Source organism: Tachysurus vachellii, chromosome 10 (genome assembly GCF_030014155.1).
Source record: "Tachysurus vachellii isolate PV-2020 chromosome 10, HZAU_Pvac_v1, whole genome shotgun sequence".
Classification (NCBI taxonomy): Eukaryota; Metazoa; Chordata; class Actinopteri; order Siluriformes; family Bagridae; genus Tachysurus; species Tachysurus vachellii.
In genome coordinates this window covers 2915001-2939333 of record NC_083469.1, presented here as the reverse complement: position 1 = coordinate 2939333, position 24333 = coordinate 2915001, and the positions used below count along the sequence as shown (strand labels likewise).

Sequence of the window (24333 nt, the reverse complement as noted above, 5' to 3'; positions counted from 1 at the left end):
GTTTTCTTTTTTTTATCTTGCTGTGTTTCTGACATATTCAGGTGAGATACACAATACAACTTCAATATAAATCAAATATTGTTATTGAATTATAAAATTATATTAAGCCATATTTTAAATTGTCATTTTACTAAATAAAATGAATAACCACTTAGCCTAGTAATGTTTATGAACTTTTACTGAGTGCAATTTAAATGATTATGATAATAGCTGGTCAAATCTTTTGATTACAACAATGTCTGTGTTATCTTTGGTTCAGAATGGATGCTTTTTGTGTATTTTACATGTTTAATTGAATTTTCTGGGCAACAAAAAATTTTACAAATCAGTTTTACATGTTACAAGATGAAATTTTAAACATTAGTAAAACGTTAAATTCCAACATATCTGATTTCAATCATTTATTTCTACCTTGTGGATATATTTGTGCTTACAAATTTGCTTACAAAATTGAGTGATTATCTTTGGTCTAAAATGTGAATTTATACCTGTTTAGTTTACCAAAGTAACCTTTTCAAGTGACCAAAGTAACCTAGAGAACCAAAAAAGTTGCTCTCATGAAAACTACCAAGATTTGAAGTTCAGAATAAACCCATCTCATACTGAATTCAATTACATCTGTAGTAAAATGTAGAAAAAAATAATGTTTTCAACATTTTCTTGACTTTTTTAAAATTTTATAAAAACCTTACTAAATATTCTTCCTTTCAAATGAAAACTACCATTTGTTGGTGCAAAAGTTGGCATATACATAACATTTTTCAGAACAAATAAACTAGAATAAAATATTATATGTATAAATTGATTAATTTTGTAAATTTATGTAGAACACAAGATATCTAGATGAAAATTAGATATCTTGATGCTACAAATGTTCCTGCATGAAATTTAAACTATATTTGACAAAGAATTTTTTTTTTGGCCGGATTTCTATATTGTGTTTAAGTTTCTAATGCTTTGAAGCTGATGTTTAAAGAAAATAATGTAAGCGTTTTCAGACATATTTTATTGTGGAGATTTGCTAAACTGGTCAAATGTATTTTACTGAACAACATATTAGCAACATCAGTTCTTTATGGTGAACTCTTAGAATGCAGTGTGAAAGATTTGACCTTTGGAATTGCATTTAAAATTGAAATGAAGCTAAAGTTAAATGTTAAACTATACTATGCAAGAAAGTTAAAAGCGTGAACTTATTTTTTCTAGGTATTTTACATATCGGAATAGAAACATCTAAAATAACGTATTTGACCAAAATTCAAAGTAAAAAAGTAAAATTAACTCGATGTATTTGCAGTCGTTGCTCACACTGAGGAGTGGACCAATGAGCCTGACCAACTGCTGGAGTTTAAGGAGTTAACTGCAAGCCTTCAGGAAGTTGTGACGGCATTTCAAGGAGAGATCACCTGGGTAACTCATGCGGTTTTGTTCTTAAATAAGAAAACAACCCTTTGATTGTGAATGATGTGAAACATGAAAAAGGTTTGTGTCTTTTTATACAGAATCTTCCATATAAATGCTGCATGTGCAAAGAGTCTGTGAGGATGGCCAGGTTTCTGGTCATGAACGGGATTCAGGAGGTAAAATAAACCAATCTGCTCTACGTAGCTATGATTTCAATAGTATTGACCCAAAATGTGCACTTTTATTAAAATTTGCAGCCATTTTTTCACTCAAGCTTTACAACTGATGTATCGATAAATCTCAAATTCTTACAGACTTACATTTCGAATCTGAATTTCTTAATCTAGAATCAGACAGGAAATCATATCTGATATCAAAGGTTTCTTCCTCCCATGTTCCTGGGATAGACTCCAAATCCACCACAACCTTAACCATAATAAAGCGATTACTGAAGAAGAATAAATAATTCAGTTTTCAGATCATTTTGCATCTTTTTTTGTGTCTACAATAAATTCAAATGAGTTGCAACTAGATGGTTTCCAGACATCTAGTACCCATAACAACAAGCAAGTTTACTATAAATCTCTATTTTAACATCATTCTCTTTGGCATTTAGCAGCACTATGGACGTCTTGTGTTGCTTTCTCATGTCTAACGATCATTGTTTCATTCTCTTTTGCAGCAAGCCAAAAACATTTGCAGCACTATAAAAAGTATCCGAAAACAATGCCTGCGTACAGCAAAATTCTATCAGGACAAAATAATACGTGTTCTTTTCCCTGTCAGCCCCTACAACATCTGCAAGACTTTAAAAGTCTGCAAATAATTGTGTTGATATTCATATTATAAGATTGTTTGCAACTGTTCTGGAACCTTCTCTGTATCTCTTTAAATGTCTCTTTAGATGATCCAGTGAGTACAGTCAAACTTTCATACAAGTGCTTCTAATTAATATGCTGCCTTGTTTTGTTTTGTTTTGTTTTGTTTTGTTTTGTTTTGTTTAATTTTCTGTTTTGTGTTGTTTTGTTTAATTGTTTGTTTTGTTTTGTTTTGTTTTGTGTTGTTTAATTTTTTGTTTTGTTTTGTTTTGTGTAAATTTCAGTTGAGCCAGAATTTAAAACTTTGGTGCTCAGAGATAAAAAATGTATATTTCTTTGTGTCTGTAAAGATGTGACATTTGTTCATGAAAACAAATAGTTGCAGTAAATGATATAATTTGTGTTCAGATTTTCACAGAAATACCTTTTTTTAAAATGAATAAAGTGAAGTTCAGATAAAAGAGAAGCTTTTGTAGATGATTTTTTTTTATTAGTTTTCTTTCATTTTCCACATAATGATATGGTCACAATTATTTAAAAAATGAGTAAATAAATTGGTAACAAAAGACGCACACATTTAATAACATAGAATGGAGCATAGAAGCCTTTATTATTGCCACATATACATTACAGCACAGTAATTCATTTCTTCACATACCCCAACTGAGGAGGTTGGTGTCAGAGTGCAGGGGCAGCTATGATACAGCGCCCCTGGAGCAGGGAGGGTTGCGGGCCTTGCTCAAGGGCCCAGCAGTGGCAGATTGGTTGCGCTGGGCCTTGAACCCCGATCAACAACCCAGAGCCTTAACCAGTTGAGCCACCACCGTTTCCCAAACCTTAAACGTAATGAGATTCAAATTCAAAGTGAATAATATTCAATTCAACATAATGTGTTAATCAATGAACTTCTAAAGACAGCAAAATAAACTAAAGTAGCCATGCTTACATTATATCACATGCTTATATTACATTACATCATTAATGCTCCAACAAGGCCAAATCCTAAAGCACAACATAAATCCTAAAGCACACTTTGCTTGATTTAATTATAACAAATACATTTCACAAATACACTTCAATTGGCATATTATGCAATGATGTTAGCAATCATTGTGCAATTGCTTGTGTTAGGAATACAAAAATTCCCAAGGTAAAACCCAGGTTCATTTTTAAAAGATATTTTAAAGGTTTTCAAGAGCAGGCTTTCCTGCGTGATTTATATAATAGTGATCTTAACAGAGTAACTCTGATTCCGAATGTTGAATTGGCATGGGAATATTTTCACTCAATTTTTCTGTCTAAAACAAACATGTTCCCATTAAAAAGTTTAGGATCACTCACTCACTCTCACTCATCTTCTACCGCTTATCTGAACTACCTCGGGTCATGGGGAGCCTGTGCCTATCTCAGGTGTCATCGGGCATCAAGGCAGGATACACCCTGGACGGAGTGCCAACCCATCGCAGGGCACACACACACTCGCATTCACTCACGCACTCACACACTAGGGACAATTTTCCAGAGATGCCAATCAACCTACCATGCATGTCTTTGGACCAGGGGAGGAAACCGGAGTACCCGGAGGAAACCCCCGAGGCAAGGGGAGAACATGCAAACTCCACACACACAAGGTGTGAGGCGAACATGCTAACCACTAAGCCACCGTGCCCCCAGAGCTAATTCATTTAAGAAATAAATCATGGGCCCAAGCTAGATTTTCAAACTCCTCTGCTGATTGGACTACCCTAAGGAACAATTGCACCTTGATGATAAGAAATTCCAAATCAGAGTTTTATCTGAAGACAGTTACACAGAATCTAAATAACCCCTCCAAACCACAAAACATCTGCAGGTCCTGACAATCTGGATCCTTATCTCCTAAAGGTGGTGGTAGATGTTATTGCTGAGCCTATTACTCACATTTTTAATTTGAGTCTTATGTCCAATTCAATACCCCAAATCTGGAAAGCTGCTTATGTTCTCCCCTTATTTAAAGGTGGGGACTCCTCAGAGCTAAACAATTACCGTCCGATTTCCAAACTCTCAATCCTGGCTAAGATCTTTGAATTGCAGGTAAATTTACAGGTCAAACAGTTCTTACTTGATAATAATATTTTAAACAATTTTCTCTGGTTTTAGAACTGGCCACAGTACTATTACTGCTGCTATGGTGGTAATACTGTAAATGATATTATTTGTGCCTTGGATAGAAAACATCATTGCGCTGCTTTATTTGTAGATCTATCCAAATTGTTTGATTCCGTAGATCATGAATTGTTGCTGAACAAACTTAGGGATGTGGGTTTCAGTCCTAATGCTGTTAAATGGTTTAGAAACTATTTTGTATCTCGAACTCAGTGTGTCTATGCAGAGGGCCACAAATCTGAGTCTCTTGGGATATCTAAAGGGGTCCCTCAGGGGTCGATTTTGGGACCTATTCTGTTCTCTATTTTTATAAATGATTTAGGTAAGGACGTTAAAGCAAAAGTACACATTTATACATATGCTCCTTCCATAGCACAGGCTGTGCAAGAGCTTCAGACTGCATTTCAGTCATTACAAATTGCTCTGTTCAATTTAAAATTGGTTTTAAATCCTCAGAAAACTAAGTACATGGTCTTTTCAAAAACTCGCCCAAAGTTGCTTGATGATCTTAGCATTATTACGTCTGATGGTAAATCCATTGAAAGGGTACCCACGTACAAGTACTTGGGTATATGAATAGATGACAAACTTTTATTTAATGTACATATTGCTAATTTAATTAAGAAGCTCAAAATAAAGATTGCCTTTTATTTTAGAAATAAATCTAGTTTTACATTTAATGCCAAAAAAACTTGTGGAAGCTACTTTTCTGTCTGTGATTGATTATGGTGACATATTATATATGCACGGATATCCATCTTACGGAGCCTTGATTCAGTGTATCGTGCATCTCTACGCTTTATTACTAATGCAAAGTCCCTTACTCACCATTGTATTCTTTAGGATCTGGTGGGTTGGACATCACTGACCACTCGCAGAAAACAACATTGGTATATTTTTATATATAAAGCCATGCTAGGTAAACTTCCAGCTTAACTCTGTACCCTCCTCTGTCTCAATTCTGCTAGTTATCAGCTACGCTCCTCCAGGTGGTTGCTTTTTAATGTACCCAGGGTTTGGACACAAGTCTCATTTGATCTCAATGAGACTTCCTAGTAAAATAAAGGTAAATAAATAAAAGGATCACATGCTCAGCTCAGGGGTCAAGGAGACCTTCCTGATGTTCAAGTGTTAATTTCATTTCAAGGGGATTTTTATTTATTTATTTTTTTAATTTCCATAATTGGATGTTGAAACTTGATACTCATTATAGTTTATTGCAGGAAACAAAAATTAATCTGCAAGATAATATAATGATAATACAAGATATTGCCAAGATATTTGCAAGATAATACAATATATATCTTTATATCTATATATCTGACTTCAGAATTTTGTATAAAAATGCAAATCTATATTAAAACAATGATTTAATTTAAAACACTTTTAGTTCGTACATTGCATTTATTTGAGGAGTCTGAAGAGTGAACAAACGACGAAAGGAACTCGGCGTAAGGGATCGATAATGTAATTTATGGCTTTAGGCTTCACTGCACTATGAAGTTTAATAACAGGGTTATGTTGGATATTGTATGAGAACAGTATTGTATTTTTCTGTTTGACACCATGGTTTGGGGAATCCATAGTCTGTTTAACACTTCTGAAACTGCAGCACACACATTTCTGAAATAGCAACACACACATTTCACAGTACTGTGAGAAAACAATAAGCTGTATATGCTGTAAGAAATGCTGTGTGTGTGTGTGTGAGTGTATATGTGTGTGTAGTTCAGTAAAAAGAGATTAGATCAGTTCAGTAAAAAGAGATTAGATCAATGTGCATTTCAACAATGTGAATACTGTGTGTGTGAGTGTGAGTGGGTGTCTGCGTGCGAATGTGAGTGTGAGTTTGTGTGTGCGGGTGTGTCTGCGTGTGTGAGAGAGTGAGTGTGCGTCTCTGAAACCTCAATAAGTGAAACGGACAGTAGCAGTGTGGTGGCTGTGTTGAAGTTTGCAATATAAATCTGCAGATTAGCATCTTCTCAGCATTGGCGTTAACGCACACATTCACCACACACTCTGAGCTAAACATGATAACAGAAAGAGAAAAAGAGAAAGAAATCCTGCTAACAGTAAAGAAATCTACAATAGAAATAGAAGGTTAACAGAACTTTATTACAGATTTGATTTTTAAGAAAAGGGATAAAAAAAAGACATCTTCGAATATATATATATCTTGTGTCTCCTTTCTCAAAAAGAAATAATATTTAAATATAAATAAATATTTATTTCATCATTATTTATTGGCAAAGGGAATTTAGGATTCTAGCTCACATCCTTATGATCACTGAGCCCTAAGTGACCTGTGATTAGTTTATCAGCTTATAATCAAATATCAGCAATCAACTCCATACTGAGAAAGAATAGTGCTTTAATATTCAATTTAACAAATAAGCTCGGTAAAAAGAGATTAGATAATACAATGTGAATTCTCTCTGTGTGTGTGTGTGTGTGTGTGTGTGTGTGTGTGTGTGTGTGTATCTGTGTATTCCTGTCTGTGGGATTGGACTGGAATCCCATCCTTGGTGAATGCCCACCTAAATGTTTTTAAAAACAGTAATAATTTAAAATAAATAAATAAATAAATAAATAAATAAATAAATAAAATAATAATAATAATAATAATAATAATAATAATAATATCAAAAAGAAAAGAAGAAGAGGAAGAAGAAGAAGAAGAAGAAGAAGAAGAATGAAATTAACAGCTATAAATTAAAACTCATCACATTAAATAAAAAGTGCCTCGTATGGCGGTGAATCAAAGGAATCAAAGCATGAGCGATTCGTTTAAAATGGCTCAATAAAGTGAGACAATAATAATAATAATAATAATAATAATAATTAAATAAAAATGTGCATCTCTATGGCGGTGAATCAAAAGAATCAAAAGAATTAAAGCATGAGCGATTCGTTCAAAATGTTTTGTTTGAATGATTCGGTTTCGGTTTGAATAATAATAATAATAATAATAATAATAATAATAATAATAATAATAATAAAAACTCATCACATTAAATAAAAAGGTGCCTCTCTATGGCGGTGAATCAAAAGAATCACACCATGAAAGATTCGTTCAAACGAATTTGTTCGAGGGCTTCGGCTCATTAGACAGAGACAGAGCGTGAGTAGGCGTGCGCGCGCCACTAGATGCCGTGCTCACGTGCGCACGGATCCAAAGTGAGTAAAAGTGAATAAAAACAAATTCGAAATTTTATACATATTTGTATAAACGTTATTGTGTGTAAACATCATACCTGAGCGTCGGTTTTAGCTGATTCCGTCGTGGTGTGTGACATTTAGTTTGACAGCTAAGTAGCTAGTTTTACCAGACAAACACTAGCTGATTAGCATCCAGTTAATTAGCATCCAGCTAATTAGCCTCCAGTCCTAATCATGTAACATGGCTTTTTCTCTTATTATACAGTTTTATTTAGTGTAACTCTAAGATATCAGATATTAAATGAACAGGCTGTTGTGTGGAGAAATGTATAAGTTTGTTTCTATTTATTTATTATTGTGTATGACAATCTAGCATGATGTAATGAGTTAATGAACCAATTAGCATATTCTAATGAGGCTGTTAACTAATGTTTAATGAGGCTGTTTTGTTGACAAAGTGAGAAGAAGGAAATGAATTAATTATTTATTTGTTTGTTTATTTATTTATTCATTCATACAAAAGCTGGTTAGTTTACATATTTTTCAATGTTCAACTTTCTTTCAACCCAAACATTTGGTTCCTCTGGCTTTCTCTTTGGGAACTGTTTCATGATGTTGCATCTACATCCGGTGATGATGTGTTTTGGTTAACGAAGGTTTCTTTAACCTTCTAGAAACTTTCTCTTATTGTTTAAATTTCTTTGTGACTTCTACCTTTGTGACTTCTACCTAACTAGTTGTCCAGGAACATTTCCGGGTCAAAACACTTCCATATGTTTTCTAACAACAAACGAACAGTCCAAGAATGTTCCTGTAATGTCCTTTTATCGTCTCATTAAAGAAACTTCCCACGTAGGTTTGTTTTTAACTACAAACTAACCTTGTTGCAGTGTTCCCACAATATTGTCTTACAGAAAGTTCAGAAGTTCGTATGATTTTTTTTTTTAGATTGTATTTTTAGCTTGAAACTTATATTCTGTGTACAAATGGAAACATCTATGTAAAACATTTAGATTTAGGTAATAATACAATTGACATGCTGCATTCGGCTGAAGCTGGTAACTCAAAATGTCCTACTTACAATTAAGGGGCAATTACTGACACCTCGGAATTCCCACTCGGAAAGTCGGAAGGTTCGGCATATAGGTTTGTGTACATTTGCTTTAAGGTTTGGGCAACGTTCCCAAGAGGTTCTAATAATTGAAAGATTACCAGAATGTTAGTGGAACGTTATTTAAACCATCTTTGGTTACTAGGGATGGGCGTTTTCTGCAAATATCTCATTCGAATATTTGAGCTCACAAAAAATTAATATTCGAATATTCGTTTATTTAAATTAAGTTTAATGAGACAGACGTTATTTTTCAGTAACATTTATTGTTTCCGTCATTTTTGAACAAGCTTATACACAATAAGCTTAAACATTACGCTACATCGTGTTTTGTAGCTGAAAACCTTTAACAATGTGTGCAAACAAACAAAAAAGTACAGAGCAAAAGCAAAAGAAAAGTGAACAAAAAAAAGAACCCGCAAATAAAGCCGCCTGCAGCAATTAGGCAATTGTACAGAACGTAGCCTAGGCTACATTTAACTTTGAACCTTTTAAACTGTCAGCAAAACTTTTTTGCTTTCTTTCTATTGTTTTACATGTTCTTGTTAAGGAACACAAGCATGTCAACGTGATCGGGGGAAAGTCGGCTCCTTAGTCTGTTAACAATAAGGCCGGCTGCGGAGAAAACGCGTTCTGACGGCACAGAAGTTGCCGGGACACACAAGTAACGGTGTGCTAAGCGACTAAGTTTTGTGAAGCGCTTCGTGTTTTCGTTCCACCACTGAATGGGATCCTCATCTGGTGGAATACACGGCTCCAGCAAGAACTGTTCCCACCCGTCTCGGCTGGATTCTCTGTAATCGCCGCTGAAGAACTGGCTCAGCCTTCTCCGACGAGCGGGCATTGCCACATCCTCTTCATCGTTGGTGGCGGCGGCTGCATCCGCGCCAAAAAATAGCGAAATTCGAATAGCATTTTTATTTATTGAATAGTTACAGCAGACTGAATATTCGAATGTTCGACTATCCGTGCACTCCCCAATTGGTTACTACAAGATTTCTATTTATTTATCAAGATTTCAATTTATTTACAAGAATATTTTCTCAACCATGTGCAATGAAACTTATTTCCAGTAAATATACTGGAAAATCATATGGGAACTAAAAAAGCCTTTTCAGAACGTTTCACGAAACCGTAATGGTTATTCTCAGAATGTTCTGACAAACAATCGCAAACCACTGCTAGCTGTGTAATACTTCATCCTATGTTGGTGTATATCAGCTGATATTATCTAAAAGAATCATATATATGTATTTAAACATATCCTTTCATGCTGTAGGAACATGATGAAACAGCTAAGCCGTGCAGAGACTCCACCCTCCATCACGTTACGTATCGGATCGGCGGCAGCGCACAACCTTCAACTACGACGAGGCCTTCGGATGAAGCGTCCAAATGTTCAGGGCCCTCGGGGGCCGCCGGGAAAAAGCCAGAACAACGGCACAAATCACCAACGTGGTCAGATCTCCTGCCTGAGCAAACAGCCATGGGGTCCAACTCTGGTTGTCCAGCGCCAAGAGATGGCTGCCTACTTCAGGCTGTTTGGTGAGGGTCATTTCAGGCACACAGTTTTTAATGTGTTATTGTTTTATTTTAACATCATAAATCTGCCATACTGAAACAAGTCATTGTAGCAGGACATCTCGTGATGATGAAAGCTAAAACGAAACCAAATCCCAGGATTGGTATCAGACCAATATAGCAAAAAAAATCTGAATGGATTCAGTCCAATCCTGTAACAAGTCGTGATGAATGGAATTGTGTTTGGATACATAAATGTTATATGTAAGGATGATTTTCTTTGCTTATACTTATATATATATATTTTTTTTTTATATATATTTATTGTTTTGTTTAGTTTTATTATTTTTTTTTATTATGATGTCACCGTTACCTACATTTGGAACCTACTTTTTTGAGGTCATCTGGTCAGTTCTAGTCAAATCCCTGATTTTGTTTAAAGCATGAAGATATTTAAGGGAAGTCTTTGGTGCCCATGAACCGTTAGTCGATGGTCAGATGCGTACGACACGCAAAATTAGAAACGCTTCAGGAGTCATCTGATTATACTGGATTTCAGGGAGAATGTGCTGCACGTGTTAACCATCCGCCTGGAAGCAAAAAGCCACTGTGACTATTTACTTCTCTTGTTGAAAATGGAAGCCATTGTGTTTTCAGCTTTCATTGTGTTGTCAACGTGCGCTCATAAGGATCAGCCAAACACTGGATTTCCAAATTATGTAAAGTTCACAGACTCATTTTATATAGACTCATTATATATAGACTCATTTTCAGTTATAAATGTAAATGTAAACAGCTATATATGTCATTTCTGCTGTGTCTGAGGTGTTATCTCTAATATGATTGGTCACAAAAATAATCCCTACACAATCTAATCTGTCTCACTTTATTAACTCACTATCATTATTAAATATCGTACACAACACGTTTCTTCTTCCTCTTCACCTTTCAGTCATTTTCTCCTCTGATAAAGAAACTCTTAATCCTCTTAAAAGTCCTCCTCACTCCTCCTAACACTTTTTGACCTTATGAGCTCTTTTAAGGGTTAAGATGCTTTATGAAAAACTTTTATCTTTACTAGAATCTTCTCTTTAACTTTAAGGGGAAACGCCAACATTTCGAAGACTTTTCTTATAACTACTTCACTAGGAGAAACTCTATGCACTAAGAATTTTCATGAATACAGGCCCAGACCTTCTGCCACAAGTCTTATTGTATGTCACTCTGAGACTAAATCAAAAAACAACCTTTCTGTTGACCCAAGGCACATTAATTTCTAGGTTTTTCTATTTTTCTTCCATGTTTTAATTTGTGTATATATGAATACCCCTGGGAATGCTCACTGTTTAAACTAATTAGTCATCTTAGTTTTGTGATGATTAAAAACCTCTTTAGACTGAATTAGTATCACTTGAGACAAGGTAATTTGGGACAATTTTAGTCCCAAAGTCCTGTTTTTTTTTTTAAAGACATGTGTACCATTTGGTCAAAGGTATATGGACACACAGGAGTTCAGTAAGCTTATAACCCATGAATAATCAGTAACCATGGGTGTCCTGATCAGGTATCTGATTACTGGTAGATATACATATAGTGGGGAATTTTTTTTTAACTATCTTATTGGGCTTTTTACACCTGGTCACTTCCTGCGTTTTCTGTGAGCTATCCGATGGTAAAAAGTCCAGGTCTAAATGCCCTCTGAAACGTTTTGGAGACGGATATAAATCCGATCGCTCAAACCACTTCAGGAGGTGGTCTGGGACGCATTTCAGATGAAACTGGACTGGTACAGTTTCCTTCTATGACTTATGTTTTTTTCATAGATGACGATCTCATCCAGGATTTTTTATGGATGGACTGCTGTTGCAAAATTACAGATAAGGTAAAGATAAGTCAAGTTAAATTAAATTTAAACGGATTAATAAGTTTAGTCCGTGCTATTACACTCGGAAATCTTGTAGATTCTAAACCATTTTATTTTGCATTGTAGTATTTGCTAGCCATGACATTTGTCTATTTCAAGAGGGCACGCTTCAGCATCACCGAGCACAGCAGGATGAACTTCTTTATCGCTCTGTAAGTTAATTTCATTAATGTGGTATTTCAGTAGAAATCCTAATGCAGCTAAGTGAACCAAGTAGTTTTTTTTTTCTTTGCACATTTAAAAATAGAAGAGGTTTAAACAAGAGCAAGTATGAAAGTGTCAGGAGTGTTGTGTGTGTGAGACAGAAGAGTGTCAGGAAGAATGAAAGGAAAGGTGTAGAAGACGGTAGTGAGAGCAGCTCTGCTGTATGGGTTAGAGACTGTAGCAGTGAGGAAAAGACATGAGGAAGAGATGGAGGTAGCAGAGATGAGGATGATGAGGTTCTCCTGACGGACAGGATCAGGAACGAGCACATCAGAGGGACGGCTCAGGTTGTCTGTTTTGGGGACAAGGACAGAGAGACTAGATTGAGATGGTTTGGACATGTACAGAGGAGGGAGATGGTTATATTGGTAGAAGGATGTTGGAGATGGAGCTGCAGGTAAGAGGTCAAGAGGAAGGACAAAGAGGAGGTATATGGATGTGTTACACGAGGACATGAAGGTAATTGGTGTGAGAGTAGAAGATCCCGAGGATAGAGTTAGGTGGAAACAGATGACTCGCTGTGGTGACCCCTAATGGGAAAAGCTGAAAAAACAATACATTATCTTATGAATCATTCTACAATGCGCACTGGTGACATCATGTGGTGAACACTATGAACTGCAGCTCCTATTAATTACAAATTTATTATAAACAGAAACTTTATTAGTTGATAAGTTTATAAAAAATGTTCCCAAGCTTAAAACATTGTTTCTTTGTGGGTTCCATAAAACCCAGAATCTCTCTACTGGTTCCATAAAAGCCAGAAATCTCTATATTGCTTATAGCTGAACGTCCAAAGCAGTCGTGTGGCTGAGAAAAAGCTTCATGTCTTTGTACACGCGTTTTCGTCCGAATGAATAGGTACCGTGTTTTAACGTAATATACAATGCTCAAACATTTATAGTCAATGTAGAATTTTAAACATAAATTCAATAACGATCTCAATCGAGTTAAATTAGTCTTATAAATAAAATTATTTCTCTTTAGCTAACTCAGAGTTTTAGCCCTGACTGTTTGACTTAAGGTCTGTGTAATAGATACCTTGCAAACACCATGGAGGAGGATGAGGAAGAGTCAAAGTATGAGATCTTCCCCTGGGCTCTGGGGAAGAGCTGGAGGAAACGTTTCCCTCGTTTCCTGAAGCAAAGGGACGAGCTATGGGCTCGCATCGAGTACCGAGCTGCAGTCAGCCGCCGCTGCTGTGAAGAGGTAACGATCCACCAGGTTCTCCTCACTACTGCCATCTCTGACTTGTTATAAAGCTACATCTGGAATCTGCAGTGCATTTTGTTTACGAATATCTGAATATCTGTTCCTGCTTATTTTTGCATCGTTTATGAAAATTCTTTGTCATAATTACACGTCATAGAAATTTTCTGCAAAATACTCTTGAGAATAGAAAGCGAATTGTACGTCGTGAAGCCGGTATCGTGATCTCAGTAACAGGTACAATTTATATGGTGGCTTTCTAGAACATTATATATTAATGAACACAAAGTAACTGAGATATTTGTTGTCATTCCCTTTTGTAAATGTCTAGAGATATACATCAAACTGTAGGATTTACAATTATTATACTCTGTCATATTGCTATACTGTGTGTGTTTTGCATGCTCAGGTGATGGCCATCGCTCCGTCTCACTTTATTTGGCAACGAGAGCGAGCGGCTCACCACAGCGGAGCTCAGCGTCAGTACCGGGACAGGGAGGAATTACAGCTCCCACGAGGTCCTGCTGCCTCTCCTGAGCTCTGCGCTCTGTGCGCTAAAACCTCAGGTCTCTCCCCGTCTCCTCTTTCACTCACACTCGACCTGAGACTTCAGGAAACAACACCCAAGACCAGGAAATTAGTCCAGTCCCAAAATAAAACCTCCTGCTACTGCACACACAGACCAGCAGGTGAGACAGTACAGTAACATCAGCTGTAGGTTTGCTATCAAACTGCCAGGAAGTCTTTATTATTTTTATACCATGATTACAAAGCTTCCTAATTATTAAAGAACTGTTTAGAGTTGAAAACGAACCGGTTTACATGAACATTCCTCTCTCTGTCTCTCTCTCTGTCTGTCTGTCTTTCTCTCTCTGTCTCTCTCTCTCGCTCTCTGTCTCTTTCTGTCTCTCTCTGTATCTCTTTGTCTCTCGCTCTGTCTGTTTCTCTCTGTCTCTCTCTTTCTCTCTGTCTAACTCTGTGTCTCTTTCTGTCTCTCTCTCTCTGTCTCTCTCTTTCTGTCTCTCTCTCTCTCTAACATGTTCTCCCTTTTAGTTATTCATTTCTCCTCCACATCAATAAGCTAATTTGTAGTGCATTTACAAACAGGAAGTGATGTGCTCACCAAAGCCAGCCATGACGATTCCACAGACTGGATTAACAAGGACTAGAGTCTCTGAAACCAGCTTTTCTCTCAGCATCTGGTAGCACTACCCCGAACAGCCCCGTCTACACTTTAAGGTCAACGCAGTCTGCAGCTGGGTTTAGTTGTCGATCGCATCAACCGTGAGCTCATCCTGTGTTAATGTGTAAAGTCTTTATGTATGTTTACTTGTTCACGGGCACTTTTCATCCTGTCACACACTATCATTATCATTACCTTCGCACAGCATTAGATGTTCACGTGACACTTTAACAGGAATGTTTTAGAAGAACCTAAAGCGCATTACACCCACTATGAAATGTTTCACATACACGATAATACACAACGGAAATAATTTCTCGTTAAGGCTCGTCGAAGAGAGATTACTGCATTGTGTTAGAAAAAAAATGAATAAACATCAATTAAACAAATGAATTGCTTTGGATTTTTTTTTTTTTTTTACAATAAGCACTTTTAATATCAGAATATTCTCGCTGTTTTATTTCAAAAGAAACAGCTTTAATGTGTCACCAGCTTGTGTCAGGGTATCGATGGGTGTCGCAGTTATACACGAGCTACCTGGATATTTTCCTCATTTTCACGAGGAACCCTGGAAGAAAGAAAAAGAATAAAGTATTTATTTAGTGACTTTAACAATGAAGATTTTCTACGTTCGGAAGGAACGTGGTGTCCGATTCGCAGTAAGACGACAAATAAACATATACCGAGAGCTGAGAACTAGAAATTTCCACAGTAATCCATACAATGACTTGGATTACACTGTAACAGCAGCGATACACCTCGTTACATCATAATATAAACTTTTAGATCACGCTGTATTAAACCATGATGCGTGAGCTGTAACTAGAAACATCTTCACTGGATCACTTTGCATTGGAGATTTCTTTATAGGTTGTGTTAGCTGTAGCTCATGTTACATTTCCTGCAGCGTATCATGTCACGTTGTAAACCGATGCCGTGGCCTGCGTTACAGCGGAAACTTCTGCATGAGATCACGTCGCGCTAGCATTTTTGTGGTTCAAAGAATTGCATGTTGAATTGGAAATTTTAGCGGTGGATCTCACCACATTGGAAGATTTTGCGGTGAATCAAATTGCATTAAAGTCTTGCAGTGGAACGCGCTGGGAACGTCTGCGTGGATCCCGTCGTGCTGGGAACGTCTGCGTGGATCCCGTCGCGCTGGGAACTTCTGCGTGGATCCCGTCGCGCTGGGAACGTCTGCGTGGATCCCGTCGCGCTGGGAACGTCTGCCTGGATCCCGTCGCGCTGGGAACGTCTGCCTGGATCCCTTCGCGCTGGGAACGTCTGCGTGGATCCCTTCGCGCTGGGAACGTCTGCGTGGATCCCGTCGCGCTGGGAACGTCTGCGTGGATCCCGTCGCGCTGGGAACGTCTGCGTGGATCCCTTCGCGCTGGGAACGTCTGCGTGGATCATGTTGCGTTAGAAATTTGCAGTGGATCCCATCACACTGGAAACCTTTGCAGCAGATCCTCCTGAGTCAGAAACTTCCTTAATGAGTAAGATCATATAGGATCACAGAATTGATTTATCTGATTAAAAATCTCTAGCAGCAGACTGTGGAAAATAAATACTTGAGTAACGGGGATCGGGCAAAAATCTTCTTCAGATCGATGTGGATAAGGATCTTCAGCACCAGAGGATCCCAGATCAAAAGCTTTCACAGCAGATTATATTTCCAAAGTGGATCATACTGCAGATCACATGTAACCGGAAACGTTTTCTTAGTGGACAGAAGTGGAATAGAATTTTCCAAGATCATACAAGTCCGCAAAGGAACTAACAAATCATACTGGACTGGAAACTAACGACATGCTCACCGGTGTGTCCGTTCTGTTCAGGATGCGGACGAGCGACGTACGGGACGCTTCCAAACGGAAAGTGCGCTGCGCTCACCTGTCCTTCTGTAACACAAAAAGAAACAACATAGCTGTAAAATATCTGTTTACAAACTAGTTAGCAAAATGAATCGTTTGAAACAAAAAAAAAATACAAAAGCGTTACCTTTCCCTCCGTCCTCATTCTCGCTTTCAGTGGCTTCTTCACCCGGAGATTTTCTTCGCTGGTGGAAGGAGCCGTCTTTTTTGAGCGACGGCGCAAGCAGCCAGTCTCTGTGCTGCACCTCGATGATGCGTTCGCACACCAGAGGCAGCGTGGAGCAGCGCAACCCTTCCATTAAGTCGATGATCTGTGTAATGCTGCCATCAAACATGGTACATGTGGGTGACGCGTTAAAGGTCAAATTAGCCAGTGTTTAGAATCGAGTTTAAATCCATCCTGTGTGATTTCAGGAAATATGGCTGTTATGATCTGATGTTTCTGTAGTCGGTGAACACAAGATTCGTGTTCTGATTGGACGGAGAGAGAGACTTACTTGGCTTGATAGACGGCACACACGCCTCCTGTACGGAGATGAGGGACGACTGTGTGTAAAGCCAGATGAGGGTTAATCATATCCAGAGCCACCTGAAGCACACACACACACACACACACACACACAAGACAAATAACACATTTCCAGGTCCTTTAAAATATTCTACATGTTTGTAAAACAGTATATTACTTCTGATTGGTCAGAATGACTGCCTTTGGGTTAACTGAAGTAACGCCGGATCATCACACACACCATGGCATTATTGATAATCGTCTTACATGCAGTATTTTACTCGTAATTCAATAAATATGCAAAATTGCAGCGTATGATCCCCTTACTGAGCTGAAGCTCCGCCCAGCAAGCAAGGGGGCGGAGTTTATAAGATCTCCAAGGTGAAAGTGGACGTTTTCAGGCCACGCCTTCCCACTGCGCAGCTTCCAAGATGAACGCCAGCGCTCGTAATTCAACACGGCCCGTCTGTGGTGGTCGGATCTGACTTCAACACTCAGCACTCTTCCGCTAGAGCCCACTGAGGAGGGACGAACACACACACACACACAGCAGCTAGTGAGCTGCTACTTTGAGATTTCTGATGTAACTACAGCTGATGTTGGTCTCAAATCTTGACACTCATGGTAGCATACACACTCATTTTACATGAAAAAAGTTAAACATTTTTAAAGTCTCACGTGTCCCTGTGAGCTACACTGTGAGTAACCCAGTAGCCACAGATCAACATGGATTAATATAATTTGTTGGATCATCATACACACTTTAGTCCACACAAATCATTCAGGTTTTTCATGGCTTATTTTATAACACAACAGAAGTGCAGAATATTAAAGACGTGATACTGAATTTACATCCATCATGTCTAGATAAAAAAAATAATGAGAGTACCTGCTCGGGACAGGAAGAGGCTCATGGCCCCGGATCCAGATCCTGACTCCAGCACACAGTCTCCCTCACTCACGTCCATCATCATCAGCATGGCACTGGCATCCTGCAGGGAGACGAATGAAAATGAGTCACGTGTCATTTGCACAAGAGTCAGAACTTTGAATCGACTCATTTTTCCAAAGCGCTCCTTGTGAATCGTCTTTCAACATCTAAACTGTTTGTTAGTGTGAATGGTCCACGGAAACGTACACGAGATGTGACACGATCCGTGTAATTATTTTATAAAAGGTCATTCAGTCAGTGATGGATATCAGAGCATGATATCAGATTATTATTAAAACATTTCTGTGGATTTATTTTACTGTTACAGAGAGAAAGAGAATAAACTCTGATCAATGTATGTGAGATAAGGTAGAAAACAGGGTGCTTAAGGTTTCGTGCCACATCCCAGAACTCCGAGAAAGCCTGAAACTCAATCAGTGTGTAAATGTACAGAGGCTTACTTTTGGATAAGCAATAGCAGGCCCTCTTTTCATGAACAGCGTGAACTCTTCGAGACTGGGTCTGCGGATGAGAATAGGGATCCCCAGGGTGGTGCGTAACACCGTCCCTGCATGGCAACCCTGGATGACATCGTGGTCTACAGAACCCCAGCTGCTCCCCAGCTTGCATCCTTTCTCCAGCTGGAACATTTTCTGTAACTCCAACCTTCGTCTCCGGCGGTACTCGGCGAGCACGACTTCTCCAAAGCACATCACACGCTCCTCAGGTAGAACATGAGCATGCGTCATTACTTCCAAGACACCGTCATCATCTCCAGGCTGTTCATGGACATCTGGATCTTCCTTGAGCTTCTCTGGAGTCTGCATTTCTGTATCTTCGTTCTCTTCCCTTGTTCTTTTCTCTCTGAGTTCCCAGACCTCATCGCTCAACGATTCCTGGGGTAACATTTGACTCACCCTCTCTAAAGGTGACAAGGGTCGCCTCCCACGTCGAGAAGCGCCCCATGAGAACGGAGGAAGTGTCGGACCAGACGGAACCTGTGCTCCAGAACCATCTCCGTCTCCATCTGGACCTTTCGGACCTGTCCCAAACCACTTTGTCCTAGCTAATGAACTGATTCTCAGATCGTTCTGGTTGACTTTATGACTTAAGCACGTGGCACACACTCTGGCCAGCCTTGGTGTCATTTTAGTTAAGGGACTCAAATTGAAACACAACCCAAAAGCAGACATCAGCTAAGCTTCGTTAAACTCTCACAGTCACTGCTTGTTTCTCATCCATTACATATATATATATATATGTACATATCAGACAACACACGGAAATGCAGTAAACGCAATTCACCCAGAAAGCGATTGTAAACAAATCTAATGGCAGCGTGGCTCTCAACAGAGCAGCGCCATTTTGGATTTGGTGACTTCATCAACAAGCGACAAACACGAATGCAGTACAAAGAGCGGCCACAAGATGGCATTAAAACACACCGTGCTGTTTTGGGTCAAACCTCCATATAAAAGACAAAAATAAAAATACTTAAAAGGCAAAACATAAGATAAAGTGTAAAATAATGCACTTTAAATCAGTATTATTCATTTTAATATTTTATCTTCTTTCCAAAGCTAAAGAAGTTAAGATTTGTTAAGCTACATAATTTAGATTTCTACAAAATATTTATCTATAATACTTACAAAATATTTATCATACAGTCGTTAAACTTTTCAAAAGTTTGAATATAAATATAAATCTGATTTTATATATATATATGTTCTATATTTTTGTCAACTTTATTTGTTTATTTGGTTGTTTACTTTTTGTGGATTATGTACCAACTATTAAAAATGTACAAAAAATTGAAACAGATTAGATTAAATAAAGGTTTAAGTAATGCTTGATAAATACTAATCCCGCCTTAATTAATTATTAATTTATTTATTTTTGTGTTCTTAAATTTAAATCATGTTATTGACGGTAATTGAATTTGTAAGGTTTAGAAGGAGTCTCTGTTTGTCCACTAGGGGGCGAAAGAGCGCCATAGAATCATGGACAGAAACTCATAAGATCAGGAACTGGGTGATATTTCATTAAATGGCGAGTCAAATACAAAACATCCCTGTCTGCCAGGTCTCCGAGCAGAAATCGAATAGAATTGTGAATGTATGTTTTATTACAAAAACACTGATCTGCTTTTCTAAAAGCTTTCGATCGTCATCGTTCTCGTGAGCTGCATCTCGGTGCGTATTAAATATTACTCACTCTCTCTCATCTACCGCTTATCCGAGTATTAAATATTAAGTATTTATTAATCAAGAAAGTTCTGAACATGTTGTAGAAAGTCTTTCTTAATTAAAAATCAATACTTCTAAAGACAAGGGGTTTAGGATGTCAGAAAAATCTGATTTTATCGATGTACAACAAAGCTGAGATCTCTGTAGACGATCCATCCAACAGTTGTGAAGCCAATTTATACCAGCTTTTTGTAAAACTTACTTCTGTTTATCAAACGATTAAACAGTCTTCTGGACACGATAAACAATAGCATTGTTTTAAACCCCTTTAGACACAAACTGGCTTTATTACTCATGTGGTTGTTTCCTGGCATAAAACCAATTTCATTGTCAATTTTCTAAATAATTGTCGTGCCCAGTTTTTGTTATAGAACACACACAGCTTATGTTTAAATATCATAGTTCTATATCACATAACTAATTAGAAACAGTAGTATTATGAGAGATCAGCTGACCTCCTAAGCAGTAAAAATAATGTCAGAGAGAATATCATGTTAGAAAATATTACATAAGGGTTAAGAGAGAAAGAAACAATCTTTTGAGAGATGCAAAAATAAATAAAGATGCCAAAAAGAATGAACAAAATCAGACTTTATTTGAATTTTAAATTACAAAGAGAACCATTTTGAATTCAAGTGTAAGGTGCATGTTTTTATTTATAGCATTATTTACAGATTTTAAAGGTGCAATCAGTGTTTTTATTTTATTCCTCACTTATACAAATAACCTTATAAATACAAATAAACACACACAACAACAACAACAACACTGGAATAAAACCGTGACCTCAGTAAAGATGGTGTTAAAACCCGTTTCTGGGCCGGAAAATTGTTTGTGTTTATATATATATATATATATATATATATATATATATATATATATATATCAGGGTTTCCCGCAGCACTTTGCAGTTCGGGCGGCCCGCATTAACTAACCTTACCGCATTAACTAGGTCGTCCAAAAAAAAACAATTTCCGCTGCACAAAAGGCCATCGAGTGCATCTCGGAGAATAGCGCGGACGCACTTCACACCACGAGCGGGCACACGCGCCACACGGCCGAAATGAGAGACAGACGTGGTCCGTCACTGTCTGGAGGATAACTAGCCAGTTGATAAAACGTGTGTCCGCAAGATTTTGAATGTTGTTTTGCACTTTCTTATTTATTCATTCATTCATTCATTCATCTTCTACCGCTTATCCGAACTACCTCGGGTCACGGGGAGCCTGTGCCTATCTCAGGCGTCATCGGGCATCAAGGCAGGATACACCCTGGACGGAGTGCCAACCCATCACAGGGCACACACACACTCATTCACACACACACATTCACTCACGCAATCACACACTAGGGACAATTTTCCAGAGATGCCAATCAACCTACCATGCATGTCTTTGGACCGGGGGAGGAAACCGGAGTACCCGGAGGAAACCCCGAGGCACGGGGAGAACATGCAAACTCCACACACACAAGGTGGAGGCGGGAATCGAACCCCCAACCCTGGAGGTGTGAGGCGAACGTGCTAACCACTAAGCCACCGTGTCCCTTTCTTATTTATTATTATATGTTATTTAAGTTTTATATTTAGTGTTAAATAAATAATTGTTAAATGTAGTAGAGTCTGTGGTCTATCTCACAAAGAAGCACCGATATATATATACGTATATATATATATATATATAATCTCTAAAAGTAAAAACATTCTCTTTAACTTTTTTATGATTTATTTATTTATTATTACTTTTACATTTTTATTATTTATTTATTTTTATTAGTATTTGTTTATTATTTATTTATTTTATTTTATTTATTTATTATTATTATTTACATTCACTTTACTTACTGCGCCTTTAATTACAACATCCGCGTCACCTCGTTTTCCGCGACGTTTCCAGCTCTGCATGCGTGATGACGACATCCGGCGCATGCGCATCGCGCCCCTCGCCGACTGCACGTGTTTACACCCCCTCTCGCGCTCTGTATCGTTTTGCTCCCCGCGTGCGCGACGCAGACGCACGCAAGCGGCTCCGAGAACATGGCGGCCGACGGACGTTGTGCTGCTCCTTCAGCGACGACGCTGCCGTGCTCCTTCTCGCCGAGATCGAGGCGCTACCTCGCCGTGTGCGCACAGGACGGACGCCTGCGGGTCTGGGACGCCGACTCGCGCGCGCTTCACCGGGAATACGTGCCTTCCGCGCACCTCAGCGCCACTTGTACTTGCATCGCCTGGGGACCGTTCAGAGCGAACAAGGTACACGGGGCGGGCCGTATCCCAAACCGCGCCTCGCTCCCTACCGCACGCGCACTTCACTTCCATTCACACTAACTCGCCTCGTGCGCACTATCTAGCGCCCTAGACCTTGATTTGGAACACAGCCAGTTTTCCACTAACCCGGGCCTGCTAACACAGCGTGCTAACTTTAATAGCTTCGGTTTTATCTGCTTGTACAAACTTTATGTCAGCGTTTAAACACTAACTCCGTGTTTAAAACGTTTTAAAACGATCCTCGGCGCACTCGAGACATCATTAACACGCGTTTTCATCTCGTCCGAGATCATTTCTAGCTGTTAGCATGTTAGCACGTTAGCACCACGTAGTGAAGCGCACATGTGTTTCATGCGCACATGTTCGACACGGCCTCGGTTTATTTTAGAAACATCACACTTTTAAACTTATTACTCTTCAGTGTCTTTGTTTGTTGTCTTTGTCTTCGACACACACTCATGACTGATTTGTGATCACAGTCACAGTTAATTCATTATTTCATTTAATCACTTACTTCTAGTTTCATCCTCTAACTTTATGGTAAACCTGATGATCAGAGGATAAAATCATCATTTATTATTATTATTATTATTAGTGTTTGGGATTTTGTGTTAAAGTTCAGCGGGTGGTTTAGATCTCAAACTTCTATTTAAAAATCAAGCAGAAAAAAGATTAACACTAAGATCGACATCGTGTGGAAACATCAAGCTTTTTTTCTGTAAATTTCTCCTCGTTATGATAAATAGGATGATAAACTCCATCAATCAGCAGGTTTAAGTCCTGTGTGATTATTATATGATTCTCTACAGTGTGTCACCGTATAAATGAAGTGTAAACAGTTTCATCTAAAGGTTTCTGAATGTTCTGAATCTTAAATGTTTAGATGTTGTGATTAGTGACAAAGTCTTCGATTTGATCCTGGAGGAGGTTTAAGGTGTTTTTTTCAGTTTAACTTCTACATGGATCAGTAATTAGATGTAATCAAAATGTATCAACTGAACCCCCCCCCCCCACACACACACACACACACACACTCAGAGAGAGAGAGAGACACACACACTCAGAGAGAGAGAGACACACACACTCAGAGAGAGAGAGACACACACACTCAGAGAGAGAGAGACACACACACTCAGAGAGAGAGAGACACACACACTCAGAGAGAGAGAGACAGACACACACACTCAGAGAGAGAGAGACAGACACACACACTCAGAGAGAGAGAGACAGACACACACACTCAGAGAGAGAGAGACAGACACACACACTCAGAGAGAGAGAGACAGACACACACACTCAGAGAGAGAGAGACAGACACACACACTCAGAGAGAGAGAGACAGACACACACACTCAGAGAGAGAGAGACAGACACACACACTCAGAGAGAGAGAGACAGACACACACACTCAGAGAGAGAGAGACAGACACACACACTCAGAGAGAGAGAGACAGACACACACACTCAGAGAGAGAGAGACAGACACACACACTCAGAGAGAGAGAGACAGACACACACACTCAGAGAGAGAGAGACAGACACACACACTCAGAGAGAGAGAGACAGACACACACACTCAGAGAGAGAGAGACAGACACACACACTCAGAGAGAGAGAGACAGACACACACACACTCAGAGAGAGAGAGACACACACACACACACTCAGAGAGAGAGAGACACACACACACACACTCAGAGAGAGAGAGACACACACACACACACTCAGAGAGAGAGAGACACACACACACACACTCAGAGAGAGAGAGACACACACACACTCAGAGAGAGAGAGACAGACACACACACACACACTCAGAGAGAGAGAGAG

General features: G+C 38.6%; 3 protein-coding genes across 4 annotated transcripts in view; 2 read left to right on the top strand and 1 right to left on the bottom strand.

The window, feature by feature from the left end:
* Positions 1-7422: 7422 nt before the first annotated feature.
* spdya (speedy/RINGO cell cycle regulator family member A) lies at positions 7423-14793 on the top strand. Its single transcript, XM_060880046.1, has 7 exons — positions 7423-7544; positions 9917-10182; positions 11982-12040; positions 12149-12234; positions 13324-13495; positions 13905-14184; positions 14603-14793. Exons 2-7 carry the CDS (start codon positions 9921-9923, stop codon positions 14662-14664), a joined length of 921 nt encoding a protein of 306 aa, XP_060736029.1. The 5' UTR covers positions 7423-7544; positions 9917-9920; the 3' UTR covers positions 14665-14793.
* Positions 14794-14971: 178 nt separating this feature from the next.
* Positions 14972-19348, bottom strand: trmt61b (tRNA methyltransferase 61B). 2 transcript variants are annotated; one of them, XM_060880044.1, is made up of 7 exons: positions 18453-19348; positions 17950-18052; positions 17388-17578; positions 17050-17141; positions 16680-16873; positions 16496-16579; positions 14972-15246 (listed from the first exon to the last, which is right to left on the bottom strand). In XM_060880044.1, the coding sequence occupies exons 1-7, from the start codon at positions 19182-19184 to the stop codon at positions 15212-15214; spliced, it is 1431 nt and encodes a 476-aa protein (XP_060736027.1). In that variant the 5' UTR covers positions 19185-19348; the 3' UTR covers positions 14972-15211. The 2 variants fall into 2 exon arrangements, with proteins under 2 accessions (XP_060736027.1, XP_060736028.1); XM_060880045.1 differs by lacking the exon at positions 14972-15246 and adding an exon at positions 16252-16368.
* Positions 19349-22190: 2842 nt separating this feature from the next.
* Positions 22191-24333, top strand: part of wdr43 (WD repeat domain 43) — a 13627-nt gene continuing 11484 nt past the window's right edge. The window contains exon 1 of the mRNA XM_060879096.1: positions 22191-22488. Coding sequence (XP_060735079.1) covers positions 22273-22488 — 216 coding nt within the window. The 5' untranslated portion in view covers positions 22191-22272. The remainder of the gene's footprint in view (positions 22489-24333) is intronic.

Bases quoted from the DNA above. Each gene is read 5' to 3' on its own strand.
- spdya (XM_060880046.1), top strand. From the start codon at position 9,921: ATGATGAAACAGCTAAGCCGTGCAGAGACTCCACCCTCCATCACGTTA. The intron at 10,183-11,981 runs GTGAGGGTCATT...TTTTTTTCATAG, and splicing joins TGCCTACTTCAGGCTGTTTG to ATGACGATCTCATCCAGGAT. The intron at 13,496-13,904 runs GTAACGATCCAC...TTGCATGCTCAG, and splicing joins GCCGCCGCTGCTGTGAAGAG to GTGATGGCCATCGCTCCGTC.
- trmt61b (XM_060880044.1), bottom strand. From the start codon at position 19,184: ATGTCTGCTTTTGGGTTGTGTTTCAATTTGAGTCCCTTAACTAAAATG. The intron at 17,579-17,949 runs GTACTCTCATTA...GTCCCTCCTCAG, and splicing joins CCTCTTCCTGTCCCGAGCAG to TGGGCTCTAGCGGAAGAGTG. The intron at 15,247-16,495 runs GTGAGCATGTCG...TCTTTCTTCCAG, and splicing joins TGAACAGAACGGACACACCG to GGTTCCTCGTGAAAATGAGG.